The 14,601-nt window shown below is 45.2% G+C and overlaps 1 protein-coding gene across 1 annotated transcript; it reads left to right on the forward strand.

Annotated features, from left to right (window-relative positions):
• The first annotated feature begins 1,026 nt into the window (after positions 1-1,026).
• LOC147452386 (uncharacterized) lies at positions 1,027-14,090 on the forward strand. Its single transcript, XM_086518100.1, has 2 exons — positions 1,027-2,739; positions 3,596-14,090. Exon 2 carries the CDS (start codon positions 12,735-12,737, stop codon positions 13,293-13,295), a length of 561 nt encoding a protein of 186 aa, XP_086374226.1. The 5' UTR covers positions 1,027-2,739; positions 3,596-12,734; the 3' UTR covers positions 13,296-14,090.
• Positions 14,091-14,601: the final 511 nt, after the last annotated feature.

A 14,601-nucleotide genomic window follows, 5' to 3' on the forward strand; every position in this document is an offset into this window, starting at 1 on the left:
TGCTGGTTTACTGCACTTTTCATGCACAAATTAAACACTAAAAAGTTTTTTAGGGAAGGTGGTCCTACCTTATGTTTGTTACAAGTACGCATACTGTGCAATTTTTTCGGCTATGGTATTACATTTGGTATGTTAGCAGTCTTTCATATTACTTTATAGTCTATCTTCTAAATGGTGAAGTCCATCAAAAGTAAAACTATTTCAAGAGTCTTAGCTCAGTGGCTATGCATAAAAAAGCAACCATATACTTACCTTCAAAAATCAGTAGAACCCATGGTACCAAAGGTACTTCTGTAGACAAAGAGATGTGATATCCGACTTCTTTTTGTCAACCAAAAGGTCACAGATGAGGGTGGTGACTACCTCGTTTTAAAAAAAAAAACCAATAAGACAGCAGTGTAACCAGTCAAGAGAGTAGCAAGACTCCCCCCTTTTATTTTGTGGAACCTCATTTTTTAGCAATAGCTTGGAAGCTATACTCAAGCCAAAACAACCCCGGCCATATACTTACCTTCATATCCATAAGTTATCAACGGTTTTTAAGAACAGTAGTGTCCGGCCCTACCAACCATAGCTTTTTTTCAAAGCCAAAAAAAATATGAGCTGCTGTATACTTACCTTCACAAAATGCCAGGCTATCACGGACTGTAGTGTCCGGCCTGTTATGAGTTCCTAATTGTGATAAGCCCCAGTGGCAATCACTTAATCACAGAAAAGAACCAACCGTTTTCGACACCTGCTAGTCAATTAGATACCTCTATCTCCTTTAGAGAGAAAAAAACCAATTACAACAGCAACAAGAGCCAGTCATTAATCTGTTTTTTTTTGCCAGAGTCAGAGCCAAGTGACCCATCGGCCATAACTCCATGTTGCCACCATTTATACAGTCGGGACACAGTATCAGTCCCCGTTTATCAAATATCCAACTGTAGCATGTATTAGGAACGGCCATCAAGCCATCCATCCTATTCACAACCATATACATACATACACAAAGTGCCACACATGCACATAAAATTTTTATGTGGAGGTGAAGTCCTACAGCAGCGGTTAATCTCCAAGCCCTTTACACCTTACTGAGGCTACCCCCATTTTTTATGCAAACAACCACAGACCGACACATTTTTTATGCACAAGAGGCCCAAGGCCAAAACATAATGTCTATGTTTAGCAAAATAACAAGTCAAGCTCGTAACTATATGAACCTGCAGCTGCTTATAAACAAATTACAAGAATCGATATAGCCTACAGTAAACCACTGAGGCGACCTAATCAGTCCAAGGTCAGGAGCAGCATTTATACAAGGCGGGGGTGCACCATTCCTAAGTTTACCATATCAAGCCCTTTGAAGTAACATCAACAGAAGATTCCATTTACACACAGTTAAAATTCAATTATGTCTTATTTGTTAAGATTTAAACACACACACACACACACACACACACACACACAAGTTCTGCAATTTGGTTAGGTCCGATGTAGATGAGCACCTTTATTATCTTTGATGGAGGTAGCTTCATGCAATGGTGGAGATGTGGGTATGGACAAGGGTACATTCGAGACAAGTTGCAAACTGTTTCTTGCAACTGTAGCAGATGCTATGGGATGGCTCGAAGGTTTTTGGCAATCTACTCTTTCATTACAATATCCATTGTGCTCCACTAGACATTGCAGGTGAATATAAGGGCGGTGTTGGAATGTTCTGCTTCAAGTGGTTGTGGTAGTTACCACCTGATAAGATTCATGGATTTTGTAAGAAGAAGCTCTCGGAGTGATGACAACAAGCGAAGAGAACCTGGACATGTGATATTCTAATAGCTTGGGATTTCAATTTCAAAATGGAAAATAGTACTACACAAGTTACACTAAATATCCATTGAGTTTGCGCTACTACTTATTTAGGGAATAAGAGGACCAATGGACTCTCTAAGATTGAATTGGAGTTATAACCAATGAATATGTTTCCATTTTAACATCTTTTAGGCCTTGCTCGGTTCCACTTGAGTACTTTATGCATTTTTTCCCCTTTCTAAACTACACTAAGATATTTTATATGGTATCCTTGATATTTTATGTGTGAAAGTGCCCTTCAACCTTTGATAGGTTTTCAAAAGATAAGGGTGTGATCACGCGGGGCTTAGTTGTCACTAAGCCTTGACAACTTTTGACATATGCAGAGAGCCTGCACCGGCTACAACGGGTAGAGAGAGGAAGACGAAGGCTCAGAAAAGAGAGTGAAACATTAAGCTCGCGGGCATAGAAAATGCATAGTTTTGTAACCATGTATTTAGCGGGTCAAAAGCTGCACCAGTTAGAGGAGGTCGAGCGATCTTACTTAAAACTAAGCTTCGTGTGACCATAGCCTGGCTCGAAATAAAAAATATAGTGAGTTTTTGTTTTCTTGCTGCCGCACCACCGCCCGAGGCGGCGGGAGTCCGACTCGTGAATCATGATGAATGCAATGGCGGTCCGTTAATCATTTTGAGAAACGCAGTTCTGCTCTCCACAGCGACTCTCTCCTGCTCGTTGCCGCCTGGTGACTCTTTCCTGCGCGTTCTCTCCTGCTCGTCTTCACAGCAGCAGGTATGCCCGCACCATTTATGAGCCTCTGACCATGTTCTGACTGGGATGTTACCAGTACAATTAGCATGAGCAGAACTTCAAATGCATCAAGTGCATGGTCTTTACAAAAGCATGACAAGTGGAAGATGGCTTATTTCATTTTCCAATTTTTGTGAGGTATGTTGTTACGACTATTTCCTTATGCATTACTGGTGTTTCTTAATATTATTTTTATGGGACCAAGTTTGGGTAGCTTCAATACTGTGTTTTGACTTCCTGTTTATGTCTTGACCCTTTGCAATGTAGCATGGACTTCTAGCCTTTCTGTTTCTCTGTTACCTGTATTCGTCACTCTTATCTACATTGCGTGTTGAGTCTTGACAATTCATGTCGATGGCTTGTAATTTTGTCTGTGAGTGGCATATGGCAAGGAGCACTACCATAAGCTATCATATCCTTTTTTCTCTTTGGTGATGTCAAGACATGGGACATAGTGTCCTTCATTTTATGGAAGTTTACTGGCTTCTGCATCGTATAGCGAGCTGATTACCTTAATGTGAAGCTTCTCTCTCTCTCTCTCTCTCTCTCTCTCTCTCTCTCTCTCTCTCTCTCTCTCTCTCATATGGATAGGAGACTATGGAGTATGTGGATTCTTATGCTTACCTTGGAGTAACACACAACGACATTAAAATTCTCTTCTTCTTGGGTGTGTGTGTTTGTGTGCTCTAATAAAACGAGGAAAATGGTATGACCATTCTATCACCCAAGTGTGGTAGATGAATGGTATTGAAGCTACCATCACCGGTTTTTGCGGTGCCATCTTCCCCCTTCCCCCCCTTTCTTCTTTGCTCGTCTCCTCTGTGTGTGGTGCCGGTTGAATGCGTGTGGGTGCCTCTTGGGCTGTCGTATGAGAGAGAGAGAGAGAGAGAGAGAGAGAGAGAGAGAGAGAGAGAGAGAGAGGACACCATCCGTGCGGTCTCTGAGTGATTGCTGCAGTAGATGGTCTTTTTGACATCGGCTTGATCATCTACAGGCCTACTATCCTTGGGAACTCCATTGATTCCAGCCATCATTCGGCGATTATGCACTCTAGGGGGGGCGGTGACTTGTGGTTTGCTATGGACACACCTATGCACTCATTAATGATTAGAGGAGTTTACACGAGATATGGCCATGCTCATGGCATATGGGATTCCGATATTCCTAGAGAAGACACCGCCATCTTGGGTGGACAGACTCTTACCACTTGACCTCGACATGTCAGATTACTTGCTTACACAGGAGCATCTACATGGACTTAGAGAGAGGATCTTGGATCTCTTCTTGGAAAGGTTCATTGCTTGGGTCTACAGGCTGGAGTGGGACTTCAGTGCTTTGGACTCTCTTGGAGAGTTTACCCGCAAGATGTGGGAGATCAGGCATCTCGCGACTACACTCGGAGTCACCCGGAGCTTGGCTTGGATGGCATTGCAGTTGCTCTTCTACACTCCTGATCCTCACCCTCGGTAACCTTACAACAGACTTATCCCCCGACCTTGGCAGTAGGCCACTTCATTCACATTGATAGCCACACCGAGATCTGGTTTGGTGGCGTTGTTGGCGTAGATTTTGTTTTGGTTAACACCGGAGGATTGGAGGCAAAAGTTACAGGCAAGACGGCGCAGATAGATTGGTGGCCTTTCCTCTTCTCAGAGATTATTCACAGCGCAGACTGCTCAGTCTATCTTCCCTTCTTCTACAGGTTTGACCACACCTCTTCTCAGAGGCCCTTCACAGTGCAGACTGTTGAGTCTGGCTTTCCCCTCATCTTGGATTACCCTACCTACTAATAGGACACCATCCGGTGGTTGTCCATGCGATCTCTCGGTGATTGATGCAGCTTACGGTAGTTTCTATAGTGCAGATTGTTTAGTCTGGCTTTCCTTGTTTTGGAGGACGTTTATGGTACGCTACATCTGGCCTTCCTGGAGTTTTTCACAGCTTAGCCACCTCGCCACACTCAGTTACAGGTTAATGCATTGACAGGCTTCCGGTCATTCTCATGACGATTCCTTGGCTTCCCCATTTTCTCCAGACGGTCTGACTACAGACACCACAGATCCTATTGGGCAGGACACTTGCAGGTCTATTGTCACTTCTTTTACGACAAGGGAGTTGTTTTCACACTCAGTTCGGGACCTTTTACGCAATATTTTCACCCTGTATCGGTGGACTACAGCAGTTTACTACACTGCTCGTGACTGCACTTTACCATGGAGATCTCTCGGTGATCCGGACACCCCAGACTGCTGCTACATTCGTGGAGTTTGCTAGAGTATTGTCCTTCAGTGGACATCGTAGCAGACATCTTCATCATTTGCCTCACATCTTCAGCTTCATGCGGTTTGTTCAGCATCCGGTGTTGAGAGGGGTGTTAGATTTACACCACTCTGCTGCTTCACGCACAGGTCTAGGGCTTTTTTTATGCATCTGCCCTACCTCCCCTTGGGCATCTATATATGGAGCCAGGGGGGTATTCATTGAAGATACGTCGTGTTACAGGTCTTGTGGTTGATGGTGGTCATGGGGGGGCTGATTAGGCCCCTCCTCTCACATCTAGCGTTCTCTCTCTCTCTCTCTCTCTCTCTCTCTCTCTCTCTCTCTCTCTCTCTCTCTCTCACGCTTTCGCGCACGCGCACTCTCATAGTTTTCACTGGGGTTGAAGAGGCGAAAATGTGGCTACATGATTACAGATTGTTTTTACTAGAGAGCAGTTTGTGGAGGGTTGCAGGAGCGGTTCAAGTTTTTTCGCTTCTGCTTCGTGGTAGAGTGAAGGTATGGTACGACGGGTATTGTGATGAAGAAAAGCTTGATTGGGTGACCTTGGAAGTGGCCTTTCGGAGCAAATATGGGCACCTATATATGGAGCCAGGGGGGTACTCATTTAAGATACGTTGTATTACTGCCTACAGGGCTTGTGGTTGATGGTGGTCATGGGGGCCTGATTAGCCCCCTCCTCTCACATCTAGCGTTTTGTCTTCTCTCTCTCTCTCTCTTCTCTCATGCTTTCGCACACATGCACTCTCATAGTTTTCACTGGGGTTGAAGAGGCGAAAATGTGGCTACATGATTACGGATTGTTTTTGCTAGAGAGCAGTTTGTGGAGGGCTGAAGGAGCGGTTCAAGTTTTTTCGCTTCTGCTTCGTGGTAGAGTGAAGGTATGGTACGACTTGTAATGTGATGAAGAAAAGCTAGATTGGTGACCTTGGAAGTGGCCTTTCAGAGCAAATATGGGTTGGATAGCAGCTAGAAGAGATAAGGCACAAACTGGACTGTTTGAAGCAAAGCTTGGATGGCGATTTTTGTGAGTTTGAATGGGAGTTTGAGGCTCTTTGGGGACAACTTGTCAAGGTAATTGTTCTAGAAAATGTTGATTTTTTGAAGTTGAGCAAATTTATGGATTGCCTGCATGAGGATGTTCGAGCTAAAGTACAGGTAGATGGGCCTTAGTCTTATGCGGAAGCGGTAAATTTGGCAAGAGGCCGAACCAAAAAGATTGGTAAGAAGTATCAAGTGAAGCAGGGTTGGCCAAGTTCGGTGGTGCCAAGGCCGGGTGATGTGGTGGAAACAAAGGTAAAGCCGATTCAAGAGAGTCTGCCTGTACAAGACGAGCGGAGGATTCTTTGGTTGTAGAGAGATGAAGTTGTTTCTATGCCCAGGATGCCGGTTAGAGAGCGTCCGGCTGTTGAAGAAGTACAAGTGGCTTCAATTGAGGTGAAGGATGTATGGTCAAGCTGTGGTATGGTTCGTCAGGCTATTTTTGGCTTTGGTTGTACTAGAGATCAGAAAGTAAGGTTTGTAGATGAGGTTGAAGCGGTGGAGGTAGAAGAAATTTCAGATCCCGAGACAGAAGAGGAGGTGGAATTAAGCTATAGCAGCTCTCTAGATGCGGTTACGACCTGGGAAACTGATATTTTCCATTCGAGGTATGAAGAGAATAATCTCTTGTATGTTGATAAAGATGTAATAGATGTGTGTGAGGAGTGGAGAGAAGTACAAATGGCTATGCTGGGGATGGAAACCAAGGGGAAGTATCTAGGTCTACAAATGAGGAGATGCAGGGTAATGCGGTATGGGAGGATTCCTTTCTTCTTTATATGAGGATTTGGTAGTAGGACAAGTGCTTGAAGAGTAGGAAGGTGAAGTCGCTAGGCAAGGGGTGATGGTTGAGCCATCTAACCCACTTTCTATCGAAGGGCTCGATGAAGTTGGCGTAAGGTGCAGCGGCTAGGGAGGATGAAGACGATGGGGATCCATAGTGTGGAGGAGCGTGTAGCAGAAAAGGGAAACGAGAGAGAGTAGAGATCAGACTTTGACACAAATAGAACCACACGCTTTCTCTTTCTTATTATTATTTGATCATCCTTTACATGGTATATATATAGACTAAAGGTGACCACACTTTTAACATTCAAACTCCAGAAAAGAAGTGGAGTTTTCTGCATGCCACAAGGCATGTTCCCACATGGCTTAGACACTTTAACTAGACCAGGGCTTGGAACCCAACAAACCCCTCCTTAAGCCCAAACCGTAGACAATGGGTTGAGAACAGACCATGGCAGAGTTTAACAAACCACCTGAAACAATGAGTAGAAGCCCCCCCTGTCACAAAATGATGACGTGGCCATGCTACCCGGACACACACACGACAATCTGCTGACGTGAACAAACAGTACTGATTGTCTACAAATGACGCTGATAGATGATGATGTGGCAGACTATATGATAGCATCTGGATTTTGCGTTAACAGGTGCCACGTGGCAATAATACGGATTTCTATATAATGCGCTGATAGGGTGACGTGGCAGCAGTACAGATTTTTTTAATTTGCTCTACTTGCGTTTCGGACAGATTTTTGAGTTTAACGACTGCTGGGACTTTCGCTTTTGAGTTGGAAGCTTTTGTGGCTCTGCTTTTGGGGCATCCCTTGTAATAAACTTGGACACTCCCAAGTCAAGATTCTACCGCGACACATCAAAGATTCACTTCAAAACAGTTCACAGTTCATAATTGATTCGACACGGCCCGACGGAGTTTCGTGCCTAGAGATATTGGCCCCAAAGATTGGCGCCCCTTTCGGTATTTCTTTTTGTATTAATCTGTGCTCGAGGGAGTGGGAGGGGTCTCACTCTCAGACTCTGCGTCGAGATGCTCTGCAGAGTGGGAGCCCTACCCACCTATTTATTGATTACAAGGGATGCCAAAAACAGAGCCCCAAAAGCTGCCATCTTTTAAAAATAAGCTTAAAAATAAAGCAATGTCCAAAAAGCTTCTATTTTAAGCTTGCGTAAGATTTCTTGCGCAAAAGCAGTGTCCGTATAATCTGCAGCGTGAAAAGCGGGATCCGTACAAGCCAGCCACGTCAGCCTTGTCAACGGATTTTCCGCCGCAAATCACGAAGGACCGTACATTGCCATGTCAGCCCTATCTTCGTGGGTTGCTGCCAGTCGGGGTGTGTGGATGTGCATCTGCTGCCCAATGGCCACGCCACGTCACCGGTTTGTGACATACCCTGTCACCAGGACGTGGCAACTACTAACCTCAATTGTTGGTTTCTTTCCAATGTTTTTTGTTTTTTTCTTGAGACCCTCTTTTTGAAGTTGCAAATAGTCGTACATTGTATGACCAATGTGAATGGTAGTTTCACCCGTAGACGGGAAGTGGGTCGGCATTGGAATTCGTATAGTAAGAGGATGTCTAGGCTCAGTTCAAGATCATGTAGGTACCCACGTCGCACTTAGCAAGCTGGTGGATACTGGGAAGTGAACTCAATAAAGGCATAAAGTCAAGGTGGGATCACCAAAGGAAAGTAGGCCACATTGCACTTTTGGATGCGGTTCCAATGAGGATAGATGGTCAGATGACCAGTGGGAGCCCAACGGAAGCATCCCCGAAAATTTAGGTAACTGCTATTTTGGGCCATGAAATGTGTTCGTGTCATTACCTTCGGAATGACAAGTGGCAACCCGTCGGGAGATTTTTAGGCGGCAACCCCGAAACGGGAAATTGCTTGTAATTGTGCCAAGTGGCGCATTTCAGTGTACTTTCCTTATGCAATGAAGAGGTAGCGCTGAATATTAAGCTGGGAGGCCTCATTTTTCATACTGTCTCACAGGTTAAGAGCTATGGAGTGCTTGCTTTCCACTCAATGTACAATGTGGCGCTAGGAGTGATGACCTACCTGCACACTACACACTGCTCTCTCTCTCTCTCCCCTACGTGCAGTTATGTGATGCCCCACAAGAGGGCTCTTCATTTGATTGATGTATAGTTGTGTGGGTTCATGCGCGATTGCCGAGGCAAGAGCCTCTTGCACAGTTATTGGATTAGCTAGTTGCTAATCCCCTGCAGGTATAGGTGAATTCAGAGAGGTTTCACGTGAGAAATCTCGTCCGATTCAAAGGGCAAGTAGCCCTACAGGTGCGGGAGCTCGAGGACTTGCTATGGATGCGACTGGCATGCGAAACGGAGCCCAAAACAAGGAATTACAGCCTGCTGTGTATTTTTGCAGGTTTAGGGTTTCGGCTCTAAACGGTCCCTAATACCCCCGGGAGGTTCGGGGCAAGGTAGGATCAAAACGTACGTACGGATCCGTTCCGTACCGTACAGACGTCGTGTACAATCTGTACGGTATAGATCGATCCGTACAAGGCACTTTTAAAAATTTTTCTTTTTGGAAGATAAGTGTGGCTGAGGGTTTTTGATGCATTTTTGCTGACTTATGGACGCCCAAACTAATTCTCATTTGAGCTTTAATATGCCTATTCAATCATCAATGTCGTCTAAACTTTGAAGTCTCTTGCAGTAGTTACACAGAATGTGGTTGTCTTGTAAAACATGTCTTTAAATGTCTCTAAAAGTTACTGCCCTTTCTTGTTTTTTATAAAAAATGTCCCAGAAAGTTTGGTAAATGGAGTTTTTTTACAAGAGTACGTATTTTTACGTACCTCAATTTTTTTCATGTACTGAACAATGTACAATACGTACATATACACCACGTATAGTACGTTTGGTACCACCTTGGTCCGGGGACGCGATGTTACCGCTGTAGAGGTGATCTGACGCATTTTCGAGGCAAAAAACAGAGAATTCAGTATACTGCAGATTCTTGCCAGGTTTTGCACAGGGTCCGTATGTGTCGGGAAAGTCATCTATTGCGTGGGGATACTGTCTATGAAGCGTCCTAGTACAGATATGCTTCCGAAATCGGGCCAGAACAGGTGGATTTCAACCCGGATTATGCGGGACAACTTGTAGGAAATCACAGATTTTATTCCCTTTGTTAACATATAAAGAAATACCGAAAGGGGCGCCAATTTTGGGGCCTACAGGTTGTCGGCGTCTGCTCGGAGCATTCTAGCTTCTGAGCCGTGTGTGTGCTTAAGTGTTAATTCCCGTCGCAGGTTTCCTTTGCTCGTTCTCTCTGTGTGTGTCTAAAGTAGAATTTTGGGTGAAAGCCAAAGCCTACCGCCCTACGAGCCGGTTTCAAGGTTCCGTTGCCGGGACATCAATCACTTTTTCCTCAAGAAGTGAGCCTCGGTTGTTTTGGGTAAAGACACAGAGTACAGGAACGTGGGATTACACTATGGCCGACAAAGGGAAGGGCATTATGGAAGAGGGTTCCTCTTCGAAGAACGGACAGGAAACTGCTATGGTGTTTGAAACTAGCGAGACTTCACGGCCACGTCAGTTTGTACCTCCTGTTGACGTGAATGTCCCTACAGTAGTACAGGGCTTTATGATTGGGCAACTTGAGGATGATGCGTTCAGGACTCAGTTAGTTGCCGCGGTGAATGTGTTTTTGCAGCTGGTGCAGAACCCAAGGTTTATGGAGTTCTTGCAAGCACCACCAGTGGCACAACAAAATAGGCAACCTACATAGTGAACAGAGCTTGTTGAGGCTCAAGCTCAAGTACTTCATGCGTCTCAGTAGGATAGGGAACACTTGCATGTTGCGGAGTCGGGGGCTCCAAAATAGGTTCCTCCCATCCTTGAACAGGTGGTTAGAACGCCTATTTCACAGGGTATGCCAATTCAGCCTGCCACCTTTCAGAGCCCGCATGTTGTCTTGAATGGACAGGGAACTGGTTACCAGGCAATGCATCTAGTTTTTCCACCACCCACGATACATCCTGGGTATTTCGGGGGTGGATCTGTGTTCCAGAGTATGGCTGGTTATGCGCCTGGAAGTCAGCCGTACATGCCAGGAACATTGTTTGGGGGCATGCAAGGCATGATGCCAAACCCCATGTATGGTAGCATCGGTATGCAGCAAGGTTTTTAGAGCAACCAGGGCCAGTTTGGGGTACCACAAGGTCATTTTGGTATGGCTGGTTTTTTTGGACAGCAACCAGATATGGCACCTCTGACGCAAAATGTTAATGGCCAAGATGTGCCTATGATGCCTACTACAGTGCCCATGTTGCAGAGCATTCCTTATGACAACTTGGGGGCACTGGAAAAGCCGAAAGCTTACAAAGAAGGTGTGCAACTGTAAAGTTCAGCACTTTTAGTGGCTTCGAGGATAAAGCAAAGGTTCTCACTTTCCTCTAGCAGTTTGATACAGCTTATGCAGGAGGGAATTTTACAGAGGCCTCTAAGGTCAGGAAATCTGCCACTTTCTTAAAGGACAATGCGCTTACATGGTGGACAACATTGTTAATGCAAGGACAGGCACCCGCCACTTGGGTCTACTTCAAGCAAATGTTTGCATCTGCTTGGCTGTCAAATGAATTTGAAGCCAACAATGTCATGACAGATTGGCACCAACTTACTTCGGCTACATGCAAGAGCTTGCTGGAGTACTGTCACAAGGCCGGCATCATGTGCCAATAGAAAAGAACAGACTGAACAACTTTAAGCACTTCAAATAACAACTGAACTGAAATGGAGAGAGACGACACGCGACACGGAGTGGCGGAATTCCACCCCAGAGAGTATTGGCCCCAAACCTTGGCGCCCCTTTCGGTATTTCTTTATATTGCATCAACACAGTACAAGCCGGTACTCCAGACTCTGCACCTTCGTACTGAAGCATGCCAGCGAATGAGCCCTAGCCTCATATTTAAAAGCCCTTGGCCTGAAAAGCAGTTATAGTAAAAAGCCTTTAAAACTCAAAAGCTTCTGGTTCAAAAGCAAAGCCAAAAAGCTGCCAACGCAATTTACGGAAATCCGTACAGCCTGCCACGTCATCAGCCAGCGCAAAACGTAGAAATCCGTACAGCTTGCCACGTCATCCTGCCATGTCATCATGTCAGCGCAATTTTCAGAATTTGTCTATTGCCTTAGGGTTAGGGTTAGGGTTTTTGGCAGAAATTAGGGTTTGCAGGTTTTAGGGTTAGGGTTTTCAGAATTAGGGTTTGCAGGTTTTAGGGTTAGGGTTTCCAGCATTAGGGTTTCAGAAGTTAGGGTTTCTGGTTTTAGGGTTAGGGTTTTGGACAGAATTAGGGTTTCTGATTTTAGGGTTAGGGTTTCAGCAGAATTAGGGTTTCGGGCAGAATTAGGGTTTCTGCTCTCGGGCAACCACGTCATCACTTTGTGACACTTCACTTGTTGCTTGTTCTTCTTAGGGTTTAGGCTCCCCGGCCACATCTGTAAGTTGGCTCCATTCTTTAGGCCTTGACACGTCAGCAGTTTGTTACAAGTACAATCGGAGGTTTTGTAAAGCGTTGCTCTCAGTGACCTCCTACAGATTTGTGCCATTGACAGAGCTGCCTAAAGGGCTTCGGGATTACTGTACCAAGAACTGAGTGGCTACCCTCACCCAGCTCATGGAAGTTGCTAACATTAGTCTTGCCCCGTTGAAAGGAGAGGACAGTGGGTTTCCGAGAAACGAGAAAGGAGGGCAACAAAGGAAGCATTCAGCAAAGAAGCCCTTTGTGAAAATGGCTCCTGAAGGGTCACAGGGGTCGGAAAAGGCCACCAAAGATAAGGATTCAGCCGGGACTTTTGGAGCGCAAGCAAAGAAACAAAAAAGGAAGCCTTTTGTGCGCAAGTTGCTCGAGGAAAAGAAGGTCCTAATGGCTGAAACTAAATGCTTTATATGCGAGCAGCCTGGTCACTTTGCTAACAACTATCCACAAAGGAAAAGACCAGTTGACTCAGATGATAAAAGGGCAAGAAGCCTAAACCCATGGTAGGTTTGGTGCCAGATATGGTGGGTGATAGGCCCAGTACAGATGCCAGCGAGTTATGCAGAGCATGGGGTAAAGTTATAGATCAGACGACACTCATCTTCTTTGATCCAGATGCCAAAGCAAACTTTATCTCACCAGAGTTAGCTATGAAGCTGGGCATCAGAGCTGAAGAGATGGGGTACACGGCAGAGGCATGGTTGGCATGTCCTGGCCACTCAGAGTGTGTTACTCCCATCATTGGAAAGCTGCGTCTGCATATTCAATTGTATGTGGACACAGAAGAGTTCTATATGATGCCATTGGAAGGGTGCGATGCGCTACTTGGAATTCCGTGGATGTTCATAGTACAAGGCGTGCTGGATGCCTTCGGCAAGACGATCACCCTTCAGCATAGGGGCAAAACTCATGTTTTGGATGTAAAACTCAAAGGGGAGTCTGTCCCTATTGTATCTGCTTCCGCTATCACTTCTGTAAGAAAGAATCATCTTTTTGTGTACTTGATTTTTGCACGTGATGTCTCAGATAGTTGTCAGTCAAATTTATCTATGATAGATTAAGAAAGGTCAGCATTTTTCGGACAGTTTAGTGACTGTTTTTCTGATTCATTAGCGTCGCAATTGCCGTCAAAGAGACCTGAGGATGATTGGATAGATTTGGTGCCAGGGTGCAGCCCACCAAATAGACCTTCCTACAGGGTTAGTGCGGCGCAGCAGAAAGAGATTATGGGCCAGGTTGAGGAGTTATTAGAGAAGGGGCTGATTCAGCCTAGTTCTTCACCCTTTTGCTCCCCAGTGGTCCTAGTACAGAAAAAGGATGGCTCATGGCGCATGTGTATTGATTACCGTGCGTTGAATAAGAATACCATCAAGAATAGGTTTCCTATTCCTAGAATTGATGATATTCTCGATCGTCTAGAGGGTGCTGCAATTTTCAGCAAGATAGACCTTAAGAGTGGATACCATCAAATCCGTATGAGGCCAGATGATGTGCACAAGACTGCGTTTAGAACGGCATTTGGTCTTTATGAGTTTCTAGTGATGTCGTTTGGTCTAACAAATGCTCCTGCCATGTTCGACAGAAAGATGGACCGGATTTTCCGCTCGCATCAACAGTTTGTTGGAACATTCTTTGATGACATGATAGTCTATTCGAAGAGTGAAGAGGAGCATAGACATCACTCGACCATTGTGTTCGAAGAGCTGCACAATCACATGCTACTTGTCAATCCTAAGAAAAGTGAATTCTTCCTGGAAGAGATCCACTTTCTTGGCCACATAGTCTCAAAGGATGGTGTTAGAATGGATCCTGCAAAGGTCCAAGCTATCAAAACATGGCCAAACTTGAAGACTGTGCACGATGTCAGAAGCTTCTTGGGATTGTGTTCCTACTATCGAAGGTTTATCAGGAATTTTGCAGAGATAGCATCACCTCTTCACGCTTTGCAAAAGAAAGAGGTCACTTTCAGATGGACCCAAAAACTGGCAAAAAGAGATTTCAGCTTTTAGTCTCTTAAAGGAAAAGTTGACTTCGGATCTGGTAATTGTTTTGCCAGATCTCAGGAAGTCATTTGTGGTCGAGTGTGATGCGTGTGGCAATAGCATAGGAGCAGTGCTAATGCAAGATGGACAGGTAGTAGCTTATGAAAGCCGAATTTTGCAAGGGCCAGAGAAGACGATGCAAGTCTATGAGAAAGAGCTCTTGGCCGTGATTCATGCGCTTCTAGCTGGAAGCACTAGGGGGTATGTCACGAGGACGTGGCAGCTGTTAACTATGTCACGAGGACGTGGCAACTGCTAACCTTAGTTGTTGTGTCACGTGACACATCCAACCCTATGTGTCCGTGGACAAGCTAGAGCATGATCA

The sequence above is a fragment of the Adiantum capillus-veneris genome, chromosome 8 (genome assembly GCF_014529385.1).
Source record: "Adiantum capillus-veneris isolate H3 chromosome 8, ASM1452938v2, whole genome shotgun sequence".
Taxonomy (NCBI): Eukaryota; Viridiplantae; Streptophyta; class Polypodiopsida; order Polypodiales; family Pteridaceae; genus Adiantum; species Adiantum capillus-veneris.